Source organism: Mixophyes fleayi, chromosome 3, assembly GCF_038048845.1.
Source record: "Mixophyes fleayi isolate aMixFle1 chromosome 3, aMixFle1.hap1, whole genome shotgun sequence".
Taxonomy (NCBI): domain Eukaryota; kingdom Metazoa; phylum Chordata; class Amphibia; order Anura; family Limnodynastidae; genus Mixophyes; species Mixophyes fleayi.
The window spans coordinates 339688450-339715198 of record NC_134404.1 but is presented as its reverse complement, the minus strand read 5'-3'; the positions used below and the strand labels follow the sequence as shown (position 1 = coordinate 339715198).

Genomic DNA, 26749 nt, shown 5'->3' with positions numbered 1-26749 from the left:
TTTGTTTATCTCAGTTCTCAAACAATCTAAAATAATCGGGGTATTTCCCATCTATTGCAGCTCATTCATTGAATCCCCTGGACATTAAAGTCATCTCCTCTCTTCGTAGTTTAAACATTGTAAGTAACAGACAATTTACTGATGTTACAAGTGAAGAAGTTACAGACATCAGAGGTGAATCTGTGGGGGCGGCATGATTTAGATGGATTGAGATCAGATGGCTGGGTGAGGACAAATGACTATAACTTATAGAGATGGGTAGGTTGAAGACATAGAGAAAACAATAAATGATGATAACGAGAAAGAATGAGATAGGAGAGGGGATGGATAATGGGATCATAAATGGGGAGAGTGATATTAGGGAAAGGATTAGGGCAGTATATGAAAAGAAGGATGGCAGGGATGGATGAGGGCATGGAATGGAGACCAAAGATACAAGAAATGCCATATGACAAATCGGTCCATATTTTGGTAAAAACATTTAAGCTTGCAACCCAATGTCAAGAGTCCATTTACAGAACATGCTCCAGATACTTCTGTGCAAAATGGCTGAGCCAGTGCAACATTTCATCTACTGCACTATTTTACAGCAAATATGGCTGTGAGAACATATCATTTTTACCCCCTCCCCTCTAAACGAGTATCACTGTGGGGGTCCTATGTCCGTGACCACTAAGTAATACCCACCTCCGTCTGCACCTGTAATAGACAACTCTCTAGATATGACAGCTTAGAGAATTTTGTACCCCCTCCTCAAATTTTGCTAGTACCACAGCAATTAAGTGTTACGCCTCTACTTTTGTGTCTTACATTTCACTTTGTAAATAGCCCCAATTTAGGAATTTAGGATAGATACTGACATGGAAAAGAGCATATGGGAAAGACGATGCAATGGATAAGTCAAGGTCTACAGTAACAACACAGATATAGGAGAGGAATGACTAATATATAAATGTAACTTGTGCTTCACAGAAATCCGGCACAAATGGCCACAGCAAGAATCTATTTGCAAGGTAAGTTCACCCAGTCTACTGAGATCTGCTGATATTTCTCATTTAACAGTTGTATCAGGAGTTCATCAAACATAACCTGACCATTGTTAGCTTGTACCATTTAGGGTAATTATTGTAATGACCGACGGGCGCACCGCCAAATGATTAATTTCCTTATTGCCATTGTGTTTATTACTAGCCTGGAAGAGACACTTCTAAGAGCGAGTCAGTTCACAGAGTCATGTAAGTGCCAGCTCTGGGTGATTGTATTAACATGTGACTCACTAAACACTTTATATCTGGGGGAAGAAACCTGTGTATCATAATTCTGATTATATCAGATGCAGTAATATTCTTTTGATCTTTTATTTATAACGTGTCGTTAACCAATGCTGTACAATACCAGGACCATGTTATAAATACATTACATATAGTGACGTAGTAAAGTATTCTAAGAGTTCTGTCACTTTCTTCTTTTACTGCTCGTTCACACTGGTAAAAAATGCACTAAAATTCATGCGCTTTCCTTTTTACCAAGGCAATCTATTGGACGCATGAGAATAAGGGAGGGATGGATTCTAAAAATTTAGGCATGACGGTGAGAACGGCACCATTGGCTGAGCCGTTAAATTGTGAACGAGCCGTTAAAGTTACTTTAGTAATGTTGGGACTTGGCCACATTATAGTGAGCGTGATCAGATTTATAAAGAGATAATAAACTGTATTGTTGTGATTATAATGTTCCTTATGTTATAATTCTCATTTACAGATGTTGGTCAAAAATTATATTACTCAGTGTCCAACATATCCCCAGCCCCTCAGCAGTAAGTATTTAGCAATAAGCCAAGCTCTAAAAGCATGGTGTTCTGTATTGTTCTGTAATCGTACATAATATATATATTTGTTTTATAGTAAGCTGGTAGATGAAGCCAAGAAACTGGTGGAGAGTCTCAAGCAAAGTCTGGTAAAGTTCACTTGTTTACTTTCAGATATATAAAGTTCCTTCTCTCTAGTCTGTACTCCTACTCCCAAGACTTTATCTCAGGAAACACTTGGGGGTGAAACTTTCCACTGTGTTTATCAATTTGGATGATTTAGGGCAAATTGGACTAAAATGACAGCATGGATGGAACCCCACAAAGATGGCTAAGAATGATTGAAATGAAAATGCAGTTGACCAGTGACCACAATCAATTTTTGTGGCCTTCACTGACTGCACTAATTATAACCAATGAGATCCTGTTGTTTGGCATTGAAAAAATGGCCAGATTGGACCATGTGTCCAGCTTAACATTAATAGAGCGACTGTCTTTGGCTTGCACACAAAGCAGAGGTCTCCATTGTGGTGCAACAACTAATTAGGTCTATGAGGCTGAAATTGGCCCATGGACCAGAAAATCAATATGGACGTAAACTGATAAGGTCAATCAGCTTCACTCAGTGGCTGGCTGGGCTCATAGTGGGCTACTTGGGGCTGGGTCACTGGGCTACCTGAATTTTTATCCTTTAAAATGTCCCTAATAGGCTGCTGAGCCGAGTCTCACAACCCCCCACCCCCTCCCCTGGGCCAACATTTGCCAGCCAGCCCCTGGTTTCGCTCCAATATTCTGGCCACACACAGTATGATCCTGACAATCTGTCCCATGAGGTCACTTACATTGCTGGTGAGATCCGGACGTTCAGAGCTTGGGTTGGATCTCTTCCAGCATGATTGGACCCTGTTAGTGCGAAGTTGGAATGTATGGGTCATTTTGGGACTACACACGCTGCGGTATAGGGCAGATATCACAGTGTGTGTGGTCACTATTGTATATAAACCTGATTTTCTTCCTGGGTTGCAGTGTGTTAAATTTCCAAGCTTCAGTGAACGGGTTTTCTGGATAATGAGAAATAAATATATAGTATCTTGAGATACTTTACTTTAACCTTACTGAAGTAACTTGGATTTTTTGTAATAGAAATATCTAGTGCACCTAGCCTGCTCTTGCTTGTGAAAGTGTTTTTGATTATTTTTGAGGTTTTTTATACATATATGTATTAACAATATCTATATGTTTATCATATACATTTTTGAAAACTATCACAATATGAGTCCCCACCACAACGTCTGGGAGACTATTCCATAGATCTATCATCATTTCCGTACTTACTTCTGTATTTACTTATATTCCCTTTCATTTTTCCTTTCTCAATTTGAAAGTATTTTCCTTTTGTTCTAGAAATTCTCAATTCATTTTAACTAGTTAATATATTAATGACAAAGGAAGATTTAATCTTTCAGTTGACGCAGAAGCAAATCACGATTTTGATGAATTCTTTCTGCTCCTTAGACCGTGTCTTTCGCTGATGATTGGAAGCTGGTTTTGATATTCGTGGCGGCTGAAGACCCTTGCGGCTTCTGCATTCAGGTAATTACCTTGTTGGGTTCCAGACAAACATGGAGACTTGTATAATGGTTCGTTCACACAGGTACATAACGCAGCAGAAGCACAATGAGTTGAGAATAATAATTATCATAGTGGTAGAGTTAGAGGTGGATATGGCAGCAGGAGGATAGGGATCCTTAAAATAAATTAATAAGTCACGTATGAATGTGCAAAACTGTCTCCCCACAAAATATTTGCCCACAGATGAGTAAAGTTGAACTGGCTGTTTCACAGAGGTGCGAAATTCTGGTGATTCAATGTTTGGGAACTAGGACAATAAAAACTTAAGGCCATTTCAATCATCCAAACCTAAAAGGTTTTACAGCCGCTTGTGTTTTATATTTATAATAATTGACGTTCTGGGTTCTCTGGCCAAATTTTAGCAAGTGCTGTTATACATCCTCTATTGTATCCAAAACCATTTAATTGCACTATATCTATGTCTTATTATCATAGAAGGAAAAAGCACCATTGTAAAATAGAAAATACTGTCACAAAAAATGTTGCAAGGTTCAAATCTAAGAGTATTGCCAAGAGATTAGGTCTCTCTTGTGTCCCCATTAAGATCTGGGGAACTGACAAGCGATAAGATAATTTCCACATAACACACCCTAAGGACACATCACTGATTAAGATAACGAGATATTGATGGATCAGTTGATGTTATGGCTTTCAGAGAACACGCAGATAACATCGAAATGCAATACAGAGCCTGACATACACTATCTCGGAGACGAATGATAAGGAGACGAAAACACGGAGAAACAAAAACAAAAGTTTGGGCAATTAAAGGTCCCGTTTCTCAAAAGTGACAGAACTACAATGGAAAAGATACAATCACAATATTGTCCCTGTCTTATGTCTTTAAAGGCCCAGTGAGTGGTAGGGAAAGTCGAACAAAGGAGCACTTGGGACAGTCCTGTGATTCAACTGTGCTAGAAACTAAGGCACTTGGCTATCAGACACGACAGTTTACCCTACAGGAAAAACCTTCTTTAAACAGAAGGTATTCACATGTCTCAGCTATAAAGAGATATTGCTTTTTCCAAAGCTAAAACATTAGTAGTTTTATCTTCATTTAAAGAAAAGTGACAGAAGACATGGAAATCAATGTCACTTTTATATACATCCAAAATTGTAGCTAAACAAGATGTGTAGAGCCTTATATAGAAATTACAGACAGCTGTTTCCAGCTCATCAGAGCTCATCAGTGCCGGATATGAAACAGTTCTACATTATAGCAAACCCATAAAGAAGAACCATTATAATGAGGGTAATATGTGTTAGAAGGAGCCAAAATGTTTTTTTGCTGTAAGTTACACAATAGATTTAAAAGATGTAGTATTGTACTTAGAGTGGGGGGCTTTTCACACACCCCTCTGCCTGTTCTGAATGACAGTGACTAATTAACAAGAACTGGACTTCAAATCTATTGTGGTGTAAGTAAATTATAATTAAACATATGTAATGTGTCTACAAATTGTAAATATATATATTTTTTTGTTTTATACAGGAAGACCACACTCAAAATAAAATAAATGAACTAACTAAGGCTCTAGATTATTTACATCAACAGGTAAAGGCCATACCCTAAATCTCATACAATACTCTAAAAACCTGGATGTGTCGTTATAATCAATATCACCAATATAATGTTCCAAACATACGTCAGCCCCAGCTGAAAAGATAGTTTACAAGTTTATAAGATGAGTTGTATCTTTATGGACTAACGAAGAGGTTACGTCTGCTTTGTTGCATTTTCTCTTTAATTGGTGATTGAGCATAGCTGGTCATTACATAATTACACCATTAGCTGTACTATAGTTTTGGTTCAAAATGAGGGACGTTTGCGATACATATGAAAATTAAAAAAAAAATATGTAAAATTCATCTACAATTATCTGTAAAACTGACGTTTTACTGTGGTGTTAATAAGCCACGTCCTGGGGTTACTCATTACCATAACCAAAGTGTGCCAGAAACAATGGCAATATAACATTATAGAATATGGACCAATGACGATCCTAAAGACAAAACTTACATTTCTTCTCTGTTATAGAATATTCCCCCATTGTCCATCACAAAATCTTGTGCTAAACTGATAATCTGTTTCATTTCCAAAGATGCCAAAAACGTTTGTTAATTTGGTGGATTTAACGATGTTGAGCGGCCTCTACCTGTCACACCCCAGTAATTCTGAGATCAGGTAATAACCCTCTCTCTTTCTATGGTCCTGTCTGCCTTACATCACGTGTCACCTGGGACCTGATTCATTAGTGATCTTATCTGCCGTTTTTTGCTTATCTTAAGCAAATCCACTCTGTGCATGCTCAGAAAAGGGAGATAAGAAGCAAAATCCACTGCGCAAGTGAAGAATTTCTTAAGTTAAGATGAAAATCCATCTTAACTTCACTCTTATCTCCCCGTTTCTTCTTAAAATAAGCATCTTAACTTTTGCACAAGATAAGATCACTAATGAATCAGGCCCCTGGTTATTATATTGTTACCTTGCACACCTTATAATACACCCTAGCACCGTATCCACCATCAGTCCCAATTTTCAGCTTCTAAGAGCGACAGTGGCATGGATAATTTTGGTCCAAATTTTCCTTCTGAAATTTTGGGATGTATGTTATACTGATTATCTAATATTAATAATTTCATACACTTTTTTTATTGAGTTGTTTTTTTTTTAGTTGAGAACATTTTTAAGATGGGATGCAAGGGTCCAAAAAGGTATAGAGGACTAAAGGCATAACTCTTACTGACCATGGTTTAGGTGGACAGTCCTGATTTGTCAGTTTGTATTATATCAGTGCTGGCAGAAGGGCCGCTACATCATGTTTTATTAAGTGCACACAGTGTGGTAATTACTTCCCCCAACAGACATAGTTTAGACCTTCCAGGAATGTGACATTTGTGTGTCTTTCTTCTCGTTCCAGGAAATCCTGTGAATGTTTCGAAAAGCCATCTGACTACAGCAAAACTATGCTCCGCTTCTCCTTCCAGGTGAGGAGCGAATTCTATATTGGGTATCTGAGGTATAAAATGAATTACAAATCTCTAGATCGGTAAATTAATCATCTGGGTACACACTGCAGGTTTATCACCCGATCATCGAGCCAATCACACGATAAACGATCATTCGGTCCGATATTGTATTAGTGTGTACGCTCCAACGATCATGATTTATCGTTACAAAGCTCATCGCATCGTTTGATTTGATTTTATAACCGGACTAAAGACCTCTATAAACGATAGAAAGATATTGGGTAAATTCTGCAGTGTGTATGCACTCAGGACCGGCAGTGTCCATAGATCTCTATGCAGTGTGTGTGCACTCAGGACCGGCAGTGTCCATAGATCTCTATGGAGTGTGCAGAGTCAGCATCTTTTCAGCTGATGGTTATGACAGATGAAGAGCACATATCTGAAGGTAAATCATGTAAACCGTGTATAGTGTGTACACAGGAATCATCATGCTAATCGGGACTTTCAGTCACTGGTAAAATCGTTAATGATATGACATCTGTATACATTTTCTGCAGTGTATATCCAGCCTTAACATTCCAACATTCTGCAACATTCTATATGTTGGTAGATTACTGTTTTGATAGTGTAGATAGACTCTGCTACACTCACCACTCGGGGCATGATCCATTTATACAGTTGTATTTCAAAATAATCAGATCTATTCCTGAAGTGACCATCATATAAAGCAAAATGACTGGATCATAAAGGACATCTTGCCAGCAACATATGTTGGTCATCGATCATCGTCAACTAGATTTTTCAGCATGTCCGATAACAATCTGATCCGATGGTGGTTACACAGAACAACTGTTGGGAGTTGTTTAGGGAGCACACATTATACAATCTGTGATATATGATCCTCAAAAGATTGCGCAACGGTTTAGGGATTATTATGCTTCTCTATACAATTTGAGTCCAACGATAGAAGATCCAATCCAGCTTAAAGCAAATATTAAGAGCTACCTCCGCTCCTGCCAGTTACCCAAACTTAGTAGAAGTCAATTGGCAGCTCTTAACACAGAGCTTACCTCAGAAGAAATTATTGAGGCCATTAAAGCACTGAAACATCTATCAGCCTCAGGTCCAGATGGATTTTCCACCATATATTACAAAAAATGTGTTCGCCAAGTGGTCCCCATGATTTCAGGGTTATTTAGTTCAGTTCTTGAAGGGGCCAATATGATGGAGCCACCACCAGAGCGAGGATTGTGGTAATACCTAAACCGGACAGGGATCCGACGGAAGTGAGTAACTATAGACCCATTTCTCTGCTTAACGGTGATTTAAAACTTTTTGCTAAGATACTAGCAAATAGACTGGGGGCTGTTCTCCCTTCACTGGTCCATCTGGACCAAGTAGGATTTGTCCCAGGAAGGCAAGCTCCAGATAACACTAGAAGAATAATAGACTTAATCCACATAGCTTATAATACGTCTCTCCCTGCTTTGGTGGTTGCTCTAGACGCTGAGAAAGCTTTTGATAGAGTAGCGTGGCCATTTATCCAGCAGACTCTGAGAAGCAAGGGGATCTCGGCGCTGTATCATAATCCAACGGCTTCAGTTTTAGCGAACGGTTTCACATACACACCCTTTAGAATAAGTAATGGCACTCGTCAGGGCTGCCCCGTATCTCCCTTACTTTTTGCCCTTATCATGGAACCCTTAGCAGCTACAATTAGGAACAACACGGAAATCACAGGTATTCCCACAAGTTCTAGAGATAATAAGATAGCCCTGTATGCTGATGATGTCATACTCACATTAACTAACCCGCACATTTCATTGCCTAACCTTTTTAAAGAAATATCTCTCTATAGTTCCTTATCGAACTACAAAATTAATGCGGACAAATCTGAAATTTTAGATCTCAATATCCCTCAGCATATCACCAAACCACTTAAAACCACTTATAACTTTAGGTGACAACACAATAAGATCAAATATTTGGGAATATACATAACTAAGAATTACTCCTCTCTGTACGCAGCTAATTTCCATAGACTAATTAATACAATTCGGGGTGACCTAACTGAATGGAATAAATTTCATATTTCCTGGATTGGCAGGATGGCTTCAATCAAAATGAATGTTTTACCCAGGTTACTTTATCTGTGGCAAACACTTCCAATTCAGGTTCCCTTACATGTTCTCCAGCACCTTCAGCAAATGGTATCTAAATTTGTATGGGCAGGGCGTAAGCCTAGAGTGCATATGCGAATACTCTCCAAACATCAAACCTCTGGAGGCCTGGGCCTCCCAAACATAATAAAGTATTATAGAGCTACGCATATGTCACAATGTATCTTATGGCACTCACCCCCTCATTATAGAGTGTGGACGCAGATTGAGGCAGATATATTACAATAATATTCCCCATATTCCCTTCTCTGGATACCATCCCAGCATAGAACTAGATGTTTAGCCCAGCTTCCATCTGCTCATTTCTCTGTCTCAATTTGGGATCAAGTGACCAGGTTCTATAAGTTGCGATCTGATTACCCATTGCTTGTCCCACTTTGGAACAATAAAAACTTTGAACCAGCGTTAGATCATAAAATGTTTCATTACTGGTCTGCACATAACTTGCTCTTTATTTGGGATCTGGTTCCAGCTGGAGTTTTTCCTACATTTTCAGACTTACTACAAAAAATCTTTTATCAATATCTGCAACTTAGGCACCTCTATCGATCCTTAAAAGTGCCTCTCCCCTCGGACCAATGCTCTGCTCTAGAAACTTTATGTTGCTGTTCCCCAACTACTAGAGGCTTAATATCCACCTTGCACCAATTGATTAACAACTTTGGCCAGCCCGAAAAAGATCCTCATGAGCTTGCTTGGGAGAGGGACACCGGGGAGACCTTGACTCCTAAAGAATGGTCAAAGGTGAGAGCTAATATAGCTAAGTCATCCATATCAGTTAGGATAAAAGAAAACTCTTGTAAGATTTTCTACAGGTGGTATTTGGTCCCCTCTCATCTCCACACTATCTTCCCGGCGTCTAGCGACCGATGTTGGAGAGTGTGCGGTCTGCGGGGTACCCTGTTGCACGTTTGGTGGTGTTGCCCTAAATTACGACCTTATTGGCAACAAATTCATAATCTCATTAAGGATGTTACACAGGTTAAAATGCCCGTGTGCCCCCTATACTCACTTCTTCCTAGACGGCTCCCGGGCACTAGTCGCTCCACGCAAAAACTTATCAATCATATATTAAATGCCTCTAAATGTTTAATTGCCACTCAATGGAAAAACACCTCTCCCCCCTCGCTTTCAGCTACTATCAGTAAAGTATGGTCAATCTATAGGATGGAAAGCATCACGGCTCTTCTCAAAGACAAGCCAGTGAACTTCCAAAACACATGGTCTTCCTGGACGAGTTACTATGAAGCTGAGCCTCCCTTGACAACCATTTGACAAGTCTCTGTTGTTTTGATATATATAATCTGTGATTGATTAGGTCAAAGATCTGGGGCAGTTATAATATTTAATGGATGAAATCTGCCCAACTGCTAGGGCAATGGGCTGAATTGGTCTAAGCAGCAATCTTCTTTCACGTACAAAAGGATGTATCGTAGAATGATTACTAAATAAAATCCATTAGTGGAAAAAGTACAAAGTAAAGGAAATAAAACTATGGTGGTAAATTTCTCCTTCAAAGAAAACTAATGCTTGCGTGGGCTCTGAAGCCCACCAAAGAAGGCTACTATGGAATATTACTTTTGTGTTTGTTCTGAGGGTACAATCTTGGGGGATTTGATTGCCCGTCGGACCATGGTCTGGCAAGGCCCACCTTGTTTAGAAGTAGGGATTTGTTTTCAGGCCAGACATATGTCCATGTTTCTAACTTGAAGACTGGTCTTGGAATGCTGTATGCCCTCAGTGCATAAGTGTGTCTAATAGAGGTGAGTGAATTCCAGCTGGCCAATTCCGAATGGGAGCGCTGGCAGAAGGGTTGGACTATCACAAATAAGTATTCATGGGTAGAGTAGATGATTAATTGGAATAATGACAGACGGAGATCAGCAATGTAGCAATTGCACATACACAATTTGCTCACATCATAGATGATTTCGCATAATAGCAGTTATATAGACCAGGCAGAGTCCTCTGATACACTCAACAAGCATCATTGTAGGTCATTCCCGCAATATCTGTAAACAACATTGTGACTGAACACAGGACTTGGTCCCAAGGCTTATTATTGCAAACCTTGTCTTCATCTGATAATGATACGACTATCACATAGACTGATTGCATAATATATCTGGAATTCCATCTCTCCAAGCTGTAGAAACCAGCAAAGATAAAACATTCGCTGATGCTATCAGTGGGATCAAACTCAACATGAGTCAGAAGAATTTACAGATAATATTAATTGCAATTATCTAAAAATCTTAATTCAAAGTTCAATGTCATCTTCTGTTTTCGATCACCGACTTACTTATTAACCAGTAAATAGAAGCTATAGTTTATATAGATTAATGGTCACTGCAACTTCTCCCAATAAACATTGACCAGAGGAAGACAATATGGAACGTAGAACACTAAGCGTATATATCAACAGCAATGTTGTAGGCTTAGTGAAATTAATGACCACTCATATCTGGGGCCACAGTCTATTAAACGTAATTGGTTGATTACCATGTCAACAGGCCAGCATTCTGCTGTTGTTCAAAGATAAAGAGAAAACTAAGTTGTCCTTTAGTTAAGCTGAGGGCTAGAATGATACGTAGTTTTCAATACCAGGTTTGTCTTTTGCTTTTATGAAAAATGTTAGTCTCTTATGTGTTGGTACCAGTTAAAAATTAGTCCTGTGTTAAGCCACCATAGTACTACATGGAGAAAGTACTTTAAAGCCAATGTAACAGGATAAATCTTGGTGTACACATTAGTAAAAAAGTCTTCCTAGCTCCAATGCCGCTGGAATACATTTTCCATAAAGGAGATCTCCACGGATGTGGTCTCTTGTGTTCACAACTTCTTGATGCTGTGTGTTCTGATAGTCTGGCTTAGTGATAGTCCGGATGGATCACAGATTTGTAGTCAGCCTAGATGGATGCAGAGTCACTGGAGGGTGAAGCAAGTTCCTGAACACCATTGTTCATAATGTCCGATACAGATCTGGGGCAATTATAATATTTAATGGATGAAATCTGCCCAACTGCCCAATCAGCAGTCAATCAATTAAGTTGAATAGACCGTGGCCCCAGCTGTGAGTGGTCCTTCATTTAAGAATATTTAACCGTAATCCTAAATGTGCAGGCTACTCTACGCATTTCACCTTACTGACTTTGTCAGGGATAGGTGCAGTACAATGCACGTAATGTGGGAAATGTTTTAAGATTGTAGATTCATGCATATTGTAATTCAAGCCTTTTGATTGGTCTCGGATAATGGGTGTAGTCAATGGACCACATTCGAGCCCTAGATGTTTGAAGGATAATTTATAGATTTATAGGGGTATTAAAATAGCTGGTGAAGTCTTACGGCTGGTCTGGTAAGGACTTGTAATGAATATTATACGATAAATGTCCAGATGTAATAGTGGAATCCACAGGAGCTGGCTGGCCTGGGGGGTATCTGCCCCCTGGGACAGTCCCATAGTGGGCTACCTTCACTTTAGCCTAGTGACCCAGTGCAGGCTAAAGTTTGGGGTTGAAAATGATATGATGATGATCTGAAGGAATGTTTGAATAGATTATTATTTAGATCATGTATCTGTAGGTCGTGCGCTGTTTTGGCACTTATGCCATACGGCAACAGACGACATAGTGTACCGGTAAAATGGGTAACATTTGGTAAAGCGAGAAGCTATGCTACAGATTTATGAAGCAGGGAAGTTCCATGTGTATATTCAGACCCTCAGGGGTTAATGCATATAGAAGATATATCCATCTAGCTTCCTCTTTTGCTATCACCTCGCCATGCAAGGCCTGGGAACATTTTTACACCTGTAAATTTGAGAGCTGCAGGATTTCTACCATGAAGTTTGGAAAAATGTGCTGAGATTCTTTGTGTACTTAAAATCTTCCTTATGTTTTTCAAATGTTCTGCGATTTGAGAAACAGCAATCACCCAATTAAGTTGACTAGACCGTGGCCCCAGCTGTAAGTGGTCCTTCATTAAAGGATATTTAACCCTAAGCCTGCAACATTCCTGCGGATATAAGCTATGTTTCAGTATTATCTGTCACCACTGGTTATTATACAACAGCCTCTATATAAGGATTCCACATAGTGCTGTAACGTATACCAGGGATGCATTTGACAGCCGAAATGATCCATCTGATGATTGAAAAATGGGGAGAGCAGCAAAACTAAATAGGTAATGAAAAGCTTGATCCAGACCTGGTTTCTTATCTATGGTCTGGGGTGTGTAATTCATCGATATATTAGACGTACATTGGAATGAGAGAGGCTTCCTAAGAAAACCATTTCAGTCTTAGTAGGTTATTGTACTTAAAACAAAGTCACAATACAAGAGGCTAACTGTGGGGAACGATGATCTCTAGAATGTAAGCTCTCAAGGGGAGTGTCCTCTCTATCCTTTGTCTCCTGTCTGTTAGTCCTGTCTGTGTGCCTGTTACATTGTGCGCTGTATAAGCTATGCTGTATTGCGCTATTTACTATGTTAGCTATGTGTATGTTTGTATTTGTGTTAGAATTTGTGCCTAGGTATTATCTGGTTTATGTATAATTGTATTTCTGTTATACTACTGTATGTATTTTGTGTTGTACTGATTTATCCTTGCTGTACGGCGCTGCAGATTCTGTGGCGCCTTATAAACGATGATGATGATGGTAGGGATCAGCTGAGTCTGACACTAACAGAGTCTGTTTCTTTTCCAGGCTGCTCTTGAGAGATTAATAAGTTCTAAGAGATACGATAAGAGGGAAGATTTTACTGTGGTCTTACATCCGGTGCTGAATATGGTAAGGACCGTTATCTATGTCTATAATGGGGCAGTGATCAGGTATAGTGTTTATTGATTGTCAGCCAAATAACCTCCCATATAATGAATTAATTGGCTTTATATATATAAATTCTAATTACATGGATTAGTTATAGGAATCTCAGGTCGGACTATTTCATGTAAGAATGACATAGTGTAGATAAATGGTATAATAGAGATGAATGATATGATGTAGATGAATAGCACGGCGTAGATGCATGGTGTAATGTGGATATATGGCATGGTGTAGATGAATTATATGGTGCTGGTGCATGGTAATGTATAGATGAAAGACCTGGTTCATAGCATAGATGAATGGCATGGAGAAGATGGTAGAATGGTGTAGATGAATGATGTAGTGTAGATGGGTGACACAGCATAGATGCATGGTATAATGTAGATGTATTGAATGTCATAGATAAATGATAAGTTGTAGATGAATGGCATGGTGTAGATAAATGATAAGGTGTAGATGAATGGTATAATATAGATGAATAACATGGTGTAGATGAATAGCAAGGCGTAGATGCATGGTATAGTGTAGATATATGGCATGGTGTAGATGAATAATAAGGTGTTGATGAATGGCATATTTGCTATAGGGTATAGCAAGAAAATGCATTTTTTTCCAAGTTCCAGTTTTCATAAACGTCCTATAACTCGATAAAACTAATACTTCAACATGATTTTACAGGTCGATTCTGACAGAAATAACTTTAATAACTATGGAGAGGTGTACACGGTGCAGTGCTCAGCACAGGTACGTTCCAATCAATAAATCATCCTCACTGACATATAAAGGTGACTCACCGTTTACATAACTATTTCTGATGTGCACAATCTGTAATTTGATTAATCGAAACCTGGTCATAATTGCATTATTTTTTAATGCTTTATTCTGATACTTCACCTTTATAATGCAACGTGTGGGAGCTTTTACATTCAGTTTAAATTTGATGCAAACATATTGGAATGGAATGGACGGGGTCAGCCTGATGTTTCCTTGTCAGCTGATCAGAGAGTCACCAGATTTGAGACAGATTCAGAGATCTTCCACTATCGAGAGCAGGCCTGGCCAACCTGCGGCTCTCCCAGTGTGGTGAAACTACAAGTCCCAGCATGCTATCCCTGCTGATAGCCTCAGGATAGCTAGCAGGGTATGCTAGGAATTGTATTTTCACCACAGCGGGAGAACCACAGGTTGGCCCGGCCGGATCTAGAGGTTCATATATGCAGCATTTGTCAGTGATTCAATACCTTCAATAACAGCAGTAACAACAGCGACTCCCAAACATAACACAGTATTTAAAAAAAAAACAGATTAAACAAAATATTAAATAATAAAATTAATAACATATATCTTATTTCTTTGCATTTAAATAAAGCTCTATAGTGATTTTACATAACAGGCTGGGCCTCAGAGTTATTTGTACAGTTAACTAGAAGTTATATTGCATCTTGGCAAAATGATGTTGCGCTGCATGGCCGGCAAATTAAAATGTGAGCACAGATTTAGGGTTGGGACTGGGCGTGTCCTAGTTCCACTCTGAATCGCATTGTAAAACTAAAGCTGCCCAGTATGTGTGTGCTACATGCAAAAGCAGCCAGTATGACCCCTGCATGCAAATAATAATTGCATTCGCCCTCTTGCATCACAACAAGGATCGCCCAGGAGCAGATTTACACCCTAGAGCATACTTGCCAACTTTGGCAAGCTGTCCTGCAGGAGATCAAGAGGGAAATGGGCGTGTGGGGGCGGGGCTCCGTGAAACATGTCATTTGGCCCCGCCCCCTAGATGGCATCCCACTTTTGCAGCCTATCACAGCAGAGGGCAGGGCCACAATGACGCGCAACTCATTGTGTAAAATAAATTTAGTTGTTGTTCATTGAACCTCAAACACAAGCTAAAATAAGCAAATTGTTTTGACAGAACTGGGTCAAATCTATTTTCTGAGTAATGTTTAGTGATGTTCTGCAGATTTCTAGAGAGTTTAGCAAAAGAACAATCTGCATATTAGTACCTATAGGAAAAGATAAGGTGAGCACACTACAAAAAGAAAAGTGATGACATTCTGGAAGAGACAAGATTAAAGGTTGATTATAGTCCGCTCCTATAACAAAAAAAAAACCCATATACATTACCCCTGGTTAAAACCAATGCTGTAAGGATTTAACGGTTGGTTTGATGTCGTACACACAGGACACTTCATTCCTGAACACGCATAAGAACAGTCCGTACATGTGGATGAAAGATATGATGAAGGTTGAAGAGAGTGGACCACAGGTAATATGTGAGACAGGATATAGCGTTTATTATCATATGATCATGTGATATGGGCTCCATCCAGTTTTTAGCGCACCTTCTACAACTCAGCAAGGAGCGGTCCCACCCATCTAAGCAGTGGTGGAAACATTGTGGGTGCAGAGGGAGTAACCCGCCAGTAGGTGTGTCCAGCAAAGCCGGGTCACCCTCCTGGTCTGAAGCCCTCACTCCCTGCCTGATAACGGTAGAATTTAGGGCCTTTTCTGACCAGTGCATGCCCCAGACCACCCATGCTCAATAGAACCCCTCGCTCTGCTGCTCTAAAGACCTGGGAGGCTGAAGTGGCATTGCTGGTCCCATACCCAAATTTTGCAAAACACTGTTCTGCCCCTGCACCTAAGCATGTTCATTCCCCCCCCGCTGATGACACCATGTTGGTCCACATGTCCTTGGCCGTGTGTATATAAGAGTAGGCATGTAACATTGCACGGCAAAACTCGCACTGTGCTTATTTTCACATTTACACTTTCATGAGCGACTGTCTTTGTGTCCCGCCTGAAAAAAGGAACAGTTTGACGTTGATGGATGGGATCCTCTATTTAATCTTCCATGACATTTTTACAGATGACCCTGAACTGGGTCCCTGTAATCCAGGATTGATTTGTAAAGGTTTGTATAATGACACGCCTTGTGGTTTACCAGCAGTATACAATGTATGCTACTATCAGTAATCCATGATTGGCTGTTAAAGATTTTTGTTACACATTCAGTACTAGACTGAAACCGACACTTCTACTTTATTAATATAGATTTTGAAATAGTAGAGACTGGAAAAAAAAAAAAATCACAGTTTTAACTCAATAAATAATTCTGAGCCTGTTGACATAAACAGTGGTTTCCTTGTCTCAGTCGATGTGAGTTGCAACGTGTCCTTTACCTGTGTTCAAAGTAAGCTCCTATCCCTCACACTGCTCCAAAACCATTGTGATATTAAATACTCCAAAATGAATGTACATACTAATAAATATAGATATGAGGTGGAGTTCTATAGACCCCATTTCTGTGCCGTCAGATTGCTGCTCCCTCAGGGGCACATTTATCATTATTCACATAAAGTGAAAAGTAGTTTTCAATCCTTATCGCAATGATAAGGATTGAACTACTTCTCACATTTATGTACAGCCCTGCACAGAAACAGCAGTTCAGAAAAACTGCTGTTTCAGTGATAAAAAAAAAAACATACTTACCCCCCTCTTCGGAAGCGCTGTCTTCGGGTCTTCTCTTCACTCTTCAAGTGCGCATGTCCAGTTCCAAGAACTGGACATGCGCACACAGATCCCCTCTCTGTCGTTGCAGAGAGAGCGCGCTGAGTGACAGGGAGGGATCATGTGATCCCTCCACACATGCGCTGTCCAGCTCTGCTCTCCGGAGCAGAGCTGACAGCATTAGATTTCCTCAATTCGGATGATGTACGCCAGCTTCAGCTGGCGTACATTAACATGACAAGTTCCCGAAAAAAATGTTTTTTCGGGACTTGTTAGATTGCGGCCAGGAGCAGTCACCATTCTGTTGAATGGTGACTGCTCCCAAAAACGAAGAGGAATGCAAAGCAGCAGATATCCATGATATCTGCTGCGATGCCCCCTTAATAAATTTGCGGAGGACACTGTGGGACTTAAATTACCCTTTAAAAGCACTATCGTGCTTTATTAAATATGCCCCTTAGTTCCCATAGAATTATTTTGTTTTTACTAATACTGTACATTATTTGATTACATAGAGAATCCACATGACCTTGTACAAGTAATAGATCTGTTTGAACAATGTTTTCTGAAATGAAAAGTTCACACTGCTACTTGTGTTTACAGCCTTTTAAGATCGGTTCCAATTTCACCTGTGATGACCCAAGTCCTTCAGATACAATCCCAACCTCTGGTGAGTATTCATTTCTAAACAGTTACAGGTTAAGACAAATAATCCTTTCGCTCATATACACAAGTGATGTTAATATATGTGTAAACTCCTGCCAAGATTATCTGTATGAACAGCAAGTTACAATGTCATCACTTATAATCTATCAGTTCTGATGTCTCAGTGTTAGGTGTATTATAAGGAGTAATTCACTCCCAGATGTAAATTATTACAGATTTAAGAGGGATTATATGACCTGTATGCAAAGCCTTTGTTCTACCTTTACCATATATAATAAATGTGGATTTCTCTTGTTGATGTGTTTATCTGTGATGCGTTTCTTACTTCCATTGGGCAGTGAGACACAATTAACACAACTGGATTTGTTTAGTTCACAGATTGAAGCCGGCAGACATTAAAGTGATTGCTGCTTTGGGAGACTCAATTACTGTAAGTAATAAACCTTCCAGAAGAGGTTCTGTAATAACTATGAAAACCAGAGAACTCTGCATGTAAAGTCAGGTAGTCCGCCATAGCGCACCAGCCATAGGTACGTGCATGAGCCTCCTACCTACCGAGCCTGGTTTACCCTCCCATCTGATATTACCAAAGCTGAATAATGCTTTCCAGAACACGCTCTAGATACAAGACCTCTAGATGACAAGCTCCATAACTATTCCTAGTTTCATAACTTCATTAGAATGCAGATGATTCACAGCTTATGTTTCTGTGACATCTTCTCACGTGTGATGAGTGTAATGTTGGTTGTCATTACCTGTGACAGGCGGGGAACGGAGCTGGGGCCATTGTCATTGACCTACTAGACGTGGTGACTGAATACCGTGGAATATCGTGGTGGTGAGTGGAAGAATAATTCAGATTTCTTTCATCCCCTTTATTTAGTGTGTGTTCAATATCCTGATATTTACAACTGCTAGTGATTATATAAATATATATTAAGTATGGCTGAGCCAAGACTATATATATATATAGTATATATAACATTACTGTTATCTACAGATCCTAATCAGTCTTCTAAGTGGGTTCCACCTCTACAAGTAGTCAGCTGTGTAATGATAATTAGTTTTCTCTATAAATCACAGGCCATCATATATTACCTGTATATGTATCCTACCATCTGACAAGTTGCTGTTTGCTGTTTCAGATAGAGAAACTTGTATCTTAGGTTCAGAGGCTAAGAGAGACCCAGGTGATCGATTGTACATTAATAATCAATTATCCAAACCGCAATATGCTAGATTGAAAAATGAGCAAGACTTTTGTTTACAGTGAATGAAACACTTTGACACTTTGCAGAGTCTACACATTAACATTGTTTCTCTTTCTTACAATAGTATTGGTGGGGACGGAGAACTTAGTAACACCACCACATTGCCAAGTAAGTATACTTAGGTATTTTACTATTTAAGTAGGTCTTTCTCTACATGTAGTTTAAGGTAAAGAACTAGAAGGACATGTTTTTTTACTATATTGCAAAAGGACTCCCTCAATAACCTACCAGACTAAGGATGTTGTAACAACTCCAACGTATACAATGACTATCTTTAGTCCTCACCACCGGCCAATGTTGGATTCATATCCAGATGTCAGCCAACTGCCGGTTGTCCGTGGATACTCCAGGACACACTCTAAGGGGCACGTTAATCAAGTTATGACATAATCAGCATCGATTTTAAATCTACACCCTTTAAAATACCTACCTTTATATAGGTTAGATATAAAACAGTGATTAACTATAGTGTGTAAAAGAATCCCAATGAAAAATGTTGCGTAGAAATTGGTATAATGGTGAAACCAGTATAAACTTTGGGGAGATTCAGACAGCAATTGTTTCACAAAATTTCACAAGAGATAAAGAAATGTAACTCCATTATTAACTGTTTACACCTGGGGATAAATGTATCATACCCTGGTTTCTTCAACTCCTGCGAGTTCGGCGTCTTCGCAGCTTAAATTTCCCTTTACAAGGCAGCGCCGCTTTAAATATAAGCTGCGAAGATGCCGAACTCGCGGGAGTTGAAGAAACCGGGGTATGATACATTTACCCCTTGGGGGTAAATGTATCAATATGCGGGTTCTTCAACACCCGCGTGTTCAGCCTCTTCCGCGATTAAATTTCAAGCGGCGCTGCATTGTAAAGGGAAGTTAATCGCGGAAGAGGCTGAACACGCGGGAGTTGAAGAACCCGCATATTGATACATTTACCCCATGGTGTGAGAGGGTGTAACGTTTCAATGGAATTTGCAGTGGAGTCCTTATTTCACACCATTAATGATCATCACTTAGAGTTGGCATATTCGTACACGGAAAGTAAGCAAAGAAACTCGTCAGTAAATCTTTTATGGCGGCAGTGTACCGTTAATAGATGGAGCTAGCCATAAAGTAGCCAGAGCTAGCATGATAATGTTTTTTTGTATCCTCAAATAATCTGTTAACACTTAGCTATGAATCTGGAATATACAACACATAAAACCTGCTAGAAAGAGAAAACTTATAACCAAATGAATTATTTTTGCAGACATGTTACGGTTATTGAATCCTGATATCCAAGGTTACTCACTGGGAAGAGGCTCTCATCACCTGAAAAGTGCAATGCTAAATCGCGCCGTGCCAGGAGCAAAAGCAGAGTACGTGGGCGAAAAAAAATATTTTACTACTTTATAGTTTGTGTACCAAGCTGACACATTTTATGGTAAACATTATTTCCCAGTAATGCATATGGAACCACTAACAGCATATAGATATAGTCACAGATTTGCATATCTCCAATCACAGCTTTTAAGACACATTTTAATTATTGATAAAGTTGTTTACAACTAGCTATGATATACTCTGTGCTGCTGGAGGACCCTGCTCCTTCCACTATATAACTTGCAGTTTATGGTTTCCTGCTGCCTCCATTTCCCTGCTCACATTATGTCACTGCCCCTGTCACATGCAGCCCTGTCCTCACTAACAAATCACTCATCCCTTGATATACTCTGTGCTGCTGGGGGACCCTGCTCCTTCCACTATATAACTCTCAGTCTCTGGCTTCCTGCTGCCTTCATTCCACTGCTCACATCATGTCACTGCCCCTGTCACATGCAGCCCTGTCCTCACTAACACATCACTCGTCCCCTGATATACCCTGTGCTGCTGGGAGACCCTGCTCCTTCCACTATATAACTTGCAGTTTATGGTTTCCTGCTGCCTCCATTTCCCTGCTCACATTATGTCACTGCCCCTGTCACATGCAGCCCTGTCCTCACTAACAAATCACTCATCCCCTGATATACTCTGTGCTGCTGGGGACCCTGCTCCTTCTACTATATAACTCTCAGTCTCTGGCTTCCTGCTGCCTTCATTCCACTCCTCACATCATGTCACTGCCCCTGTCACATGCAGCCCTGTCCTCACTAACACATCACTCATCACCTGATATACTCTGTGCTGCTGGGGGACCCTGCTCCTTCCACTATATAACTCACAGTCTGTGGCTTCATGCTGCCTCCATTCCTCTCCTCACATCATGTCACTGCCCCTGTCGCATGCAGCTCTGTCCTCACTAAAATAATCAGAGTAGACAGGTCATTGTTTCCCACGCAATCAGCATAATCACAATCACATTTGAGATTCTACATGATGGTTTTACCCTCAATCCTTTATATTTTCTAGAGAGGTATGGGATTTAAATTAACATTGTCTCATCCACAAACAATTTGTCACCTGTCCCTCTTTCTGTATTTTGCAGTGATATGCTCGATCAGGCCAAGTACTTGGTGAGAGGGATGAAGTTATTGAACACTGCTGGGGTGAGTACAATATAAAACCATGTTTATATTTTTGGGGGAAATGCATAATACATAATATTAAAAACCTATGTTCTCTGGAAGGGGTTCTAGGTATTTTAAAGGAGTTATTTCACAGGCCTGTATTATAATAAGTAGCCCTTTATACCTACAAATGTTTATTTATCCCTATATAAGCATTATGGTTTGTCATTATTTTGATCTCAGACCTTGGCTGAGCCAAGGCACTACATTTTTAGTTTTAAAAGTTAAATAACTGGTAATTCTGCATTATAAAATGAAGATATTGTTCTGCAAAATACCTTCCTAAACTGACATTAAATCCAATAGCTTCTGTCTGTGGACCTGCTTAGACAGGCTTACTTACTGTATTGTTTTATAAAGGCTCAGTAAAACTTGGGTGTTACAATCCAGAACTCACCTGAGCCTACATGACATATGTGACAAAGGGTTAATCAAAAACAACCACCTCGTCTGTTTAAAAGTGATTTAAACTCTCCCTACCTGTCCAACATACTAACGCCTTATCAATTATGCCACCATCAAGGTTTTTTGTGAAAAGCTGACACTTCTACTCAGGAAACCTTTAGTTCGCCCTTTACTAATCTATCACAATTTACTTTCATCAGTTATCATAAACCAAATGATCTTCCCTAATCCAGAGTTATCATAAACCAAATGATCTCCCCTGACCAAGAGTTATCATAAACCAAATAATCTCCCCTGACCCAGAGTTATCATAAACCAAATGATCTCCCCTGACACAGAGTTATCATAAACCAAATAATCTCCCCTGACCAAGAGTTATCATAAACCAAATAATCTCCCCTGACCCAGAGTTATCATAAACCAAATAATCTCCCCTGACCCAGAGTTATCATAAACCAAATAATCTCCCCTGATCAAGAGTTATCATAAACCAAATAATCTCCCCTGACCAAGAGTTATCATAAACCAAATAATCTCCCCTGACCCAGAGTTATCATAAACCAAATAATCTCCCCTGATCAAGAGTTATCATAAACCAAATAATCTCCCCTGACCCAGAGTTATCATAAACCAAATGATCTCCCTTGACCCAGAATTATCATAAAAAAATGATCTCCCCTGACCCAGAGTTATCATAAATCAAATAATCTCTCCGGTTTCAACTATAAAGCACTCTAATACCAGCTAATTCTGACACCTGAATTCATAAGAACACAGAGACATGATTTTATTAAGTGTAATTTAATATGGAAAATAAATCCACAATGCTTAAGATGAAACCAATTAACAAAATGACAAACAAAGGTATTATTCAATAGTTTCAGATAAAACAAAAAGGAATAAACAAGAGAAAACGGTAAACTCATGAATGAACAAGTTTTCTGCTTACTGGGAGAACATGAATAATCAGACTCTTCCATGGGTAAAGTGGCCAACAAATGAGTGCATATGCTAAATGACATTATTGTATTTTATTTTATCCTGTAGACCCTTAATTATACAGAAGACTGGAAACTTCTGACTATCTTTATAGGAGGAAACGACCTGTGCGGCATCTGCAAGAACCCGGTAAGTGATATTACAGGAATGTATAACATCCTACTCAGACGCTGCGTCGCAGGGAGAGCGCTCAAAGAGATCAGTGATTCTGCCACGTTTCTACTTGCAGATGGCCTGTAGCTTAATCTACATTTAGTGGAGTGAATGGTTAAACTTTGTGAAGAGTATTAGTAATGAAAACATCATTTACTCTTTATAAATTCATGTAGTGCTTTATAAAAAGTGGACAAGTGAATTCTCAGCATCCTAATGAGTAAATTACATCAAAAACTTCTACTCCTAGTCTCATTGTAGCCCCCTTAATTCTCATTGAGGCCTCCTCCCTATAGTTCTCTATACATCCCAATACCTATAGTTCTATTTACAGCCCCCCTATAGTTCTCTTTATAGCCCCTTTACATACTTTTAATTGCGATCGCTGTTACGCAGCGACGCTCCGTGCTGCTCAAGGAAGAAGTGATTCCTGAGCGCACTGTATTGTGCGGCTGCCTGACGTCTCCTCGGTTTGCAACTCCCATCCCCCTGCATCCATGAACTAGTATAACAGATAACAATTTATACTTTCAGACCACTCCTGATTAATTTTAATATGCAAAGATTTTGTTTGTTAGCTTTTCCTGTATTTTTCTAGTATTTTCATATTTTGTTCTATTCTGTACTTTGCCGATTCCTAAACAATGGAACTAGTATATCTCGTAAAGTTAAGGCTTGTACACAGTTTCAGAATTTGCTGGGGTTGACTTCATGCTGAAGATTTTTGTCCACTTTCCTTTTATCTGGGCAGTGCTCTTTATAGACAGTGGTCATAAGGACCATTACACTTATGCCCAGCTGCTTGATTAATCTTGTTTCCTTGTGGTCTCCTGCATGAAACCACACTGAGTGAAAAACTGAATAAAGTGGAGTTACTGTGAAAGTAAGCATGACAATAAATAAACAGAGATACTGACAGAGCAGGTTAGACTACCAAAGCACAGGCCCCTTTTATAGGCTAACATTAGAAATATTATACCAAGTTCTATGTTTTTCTTCCTAATTGTAACACCTGCCCTCAAAACAGTGAACCTTACCTTTATGTGTGATCGCTGTTATGCAGCATCGCTCCGTGCAGCTTAGACAGGAAGTGCTTCCTGTCTTAGCGCATTGTATTGTGGTGCTGCCTGAGTCTAAATTATTATTATTATTTTTATTATTACCATTTATTTATATAGCGCCACTAATTCCGCAGTGTTGTACAGAGAACTCACTCACATCAGTCCCTGCCCCATTGGAGCTTACAGTGTAAATTCCCTAACACAAACACACACACAGACAGGCACACACCGACAGACACACAGAGTAGAGCCAATTAACCTACCAGTATGTTTTTGGAGTTTGGGAGGAAACCGGAGCACCCGGAGGAAACCCATGCAAACACAGGGAGAACATACAAACTCCTCACAGATAAGGCCACGGTCGGGAATTGAACTCATGACCCCAGTGCTGTAAGGCAGAAGTGCTAACCACTTAGCCACCGTGCTGCCCACTGACAGTGACACATGAGACGGCCTCCGGGCGGCTTCGTTAAACTTCAGAAACTTCCTGGTAAGGCCAATGACCAGATCTCCTGTACTTTTGTACTTTAATATTTCGTTGCTTGGTGGAATTCCAGTCTACAATTGGAATCGTAGCTCTTTTCAGCTGTAGTGTGAATCCTGGCCTCCATAGAGAAGGCTGAATCACTTCTTCATCCCTCTTTATAACATGCACAGCTGGGCCGCTTACCTCTGTAGTGTCAAAACACAAAACCTCAGCCTGACAGTGGATCACAAAATACAAACGCCAGATTCCTCCAGCAGATATCTTGACGGTTACAGTCAGTTTCTCCAAACGCCTCAAGCATATATATCGTCAGCAGATGTTAACGCTCTTAAATACAGCTCCTTACTTTACCTGCACAGTGCTTAGGCTGGGTACACACTACAGGATTTTCAGCCGATTATAGGTCCAATCACACGATAAACCACCGTTTGGCCCAATATCGCATTAGTGTGTACTCTGCAATGATGGGCGATTATTGTTCCAAAGCTCATCGTATCGTTTCATTTGATTATTAAACCGGATTAAAGGTCTTGTTAAACGATGGAACAATGTCGTTCCAATTCTGCAACGTGTATGCACTCAGAACCAGCAGTGTCCATAGATCTCTATGCAGTGTGCAGAGTCACCATCTTTTTTCAGCTGATGGTTATGACAGATGAAGAGCACAGATCTGAAGGTGAATCTTGTGAAACGTGTATAGTGCGTACACATGGATCGGCTGCTGATCGAGACTTGTTTTTTTTTCTTTTTTAATCATTGATAAAATCGTTACTGATTTTGCATCTGGGAAAATTTTCTGTAGTGTGTACCCAGCCTATAAAGCAATTGCCAGTAATGACACAGTTGCATGCCCGGGATTGCTAGGTGCAGTAGTTCCACACATTCTGAAATACACAATTTTGGTGCCTTATGCAGTACAATCAGGTGTCCTGGGTTGTTGCTTTGTCGGACAGTACCCTGGGCCAACATTAGTCTGCCATTTCTCTCTACTGTCTGTAGCAGGAGATAGCTCCATACTGAGCTCTAATGGGTGTGGCAACACGCCTTCCCAATTCTGCTGGGAAGGAACGCAATCTGCAGGGCATTACCAGGGTGCAATCTAGCGCCATCTAGTGTAACGCCCTCTACACTAGCTTGCAATTTTCACAATACAGAGATATAATTCAGGCGCGGGCTGGGATGCTGCAGGCAGGGGTGCACACAGGCGGCTGCAGCCCCTGTCGTGTGATGCACGAAGAAATTGCATCGGGGGGCGGCCGGCCGGCCTACCCCCCGGCCCTAAAAGACCAAAATCCGATGCCCCCCTGCCTCCCGGCCCAGCCCGCCCCTAACATTTCTCATAGACATGAAAAGTTGATCTCCTTTTGCTCTGAATATTCCGTACTTGATTCTGTGTTCATTGTGTACTCTAAAAACATAAAAAAAATGACATCAATCATATATGATGCTACAAATTTACAATTCACACATGCATGCACACATGCACAGCTGCTTTATCTGCAATCTTTGACAAATACAATATAAGGAGATAAGTTGATTAATGAGTGACTGACACGTCAATGGCTATTTTCAATGAGAGATATTGGCCTAGGCAGTAACACGCATGGTATTCCCAAGTTCGCTATCGGTTATGCGATGACTCTGCAAGTATCTTACATGTAAAATCTTAAGATGAAATAGTTTATGTATCCAGCCATTGTTCTAGTTAATGTACATTACTTGTGAATACTGATGTTCAGTTATGAACAAAGACATTTAAATGACTCTTTTTTGGGGGCTCTGTTTAGATGGAATGGCTCCATGTGAATTCCTAGTGGTAATCAGCCATATTTACTATATGGGCGCATGCTTAGGGAATCCCAATTCAGGGGACGTCAAATATATAGTTTTATTTTAATTTATTTTTAAGTTTATCTCAACCCCACACCTATTATCCCAGCATTAATAAGAGAGGAGGGGTCTTGGATAGAAAGACATGAGAGTGTGTTGTACAAAACTATTAATTATACATTCACTAGTACATATTCATAGAGCCCTTGGGGTAATGAAACATATAGTCCAATTGTTCATTTCCTGGTCCAGTCATTCGGATGTTGGAGGTGACAAGTTGTGTCAATGTGACATCATTCACGTTACTTATATAAAAAGTAACATAAATAATTGTTACTGTATTGTTAAATTTACAAGGTTAAATAATACTCAACCAGTAAGCTAGATCATTTCCATTACTT

At 39.8% G+C, this 26749-nt stretch overlaps 1 protein-coding gene across 1 annotated transcript in view; it reads left to right on the top strand.

The window, feature by feature from the left end:
- PLB1 (phospholipase B1) overlaps positions 1-26749 on the top strand; it is a 79598-nt gene that overhangs the window by 9273 nt on the left and 43576 nt on the right. The window contains exons 4-21 of the mRNA XM_075200415.1: positions 61-119; positions 1118-1235; positions 1762-1816; positions 1905-1956; positions 3323-3400; positions 4932-4994; positions 5542-5624; positions 6361-6427; positions 13299-13382; positions 14097-14162; positions 15604-15687; positions 17535-17601; positions 17969-18027; positions 18362-18435; positions 18933-18976; positions 20117-20225; positions 21332-21386; positions 22866-22946. Coding sequence (XP_075056516.1) covers positions 61-119; positions 1118-1235; positions 1762-1816; positions 1905-1956; positions 3323-3400; positions 4932-4994; positions 5542-5624; positions 6361-6427; positions 13299-13382; positions 14097-14162; positions 15604-15687; positions 17535-17601; positions 17969-18027; positions 18362-18435; positions 18933-18976; positions 20117-20225; positions 21332-21386; positions 22866-22946 — 1298 coding nt within the window. The remainder of the gene's footprint in view (positions 1-60; positions 120-1117; positions 1236-1761; positions 1817-1904; positions 1957-3322; positions 3401-4931; positions 4995-5541; positions 5625-6360; positions 6428-13298; positions 13383-14096; positions 14163-15603; positions 15688-17534; positions 17602-17968; positions 18028-18361; positions 18436-18932; positions 18977-20116; positions 20226-21331; positions 21387-22865; positions 22947-26749) is intronic.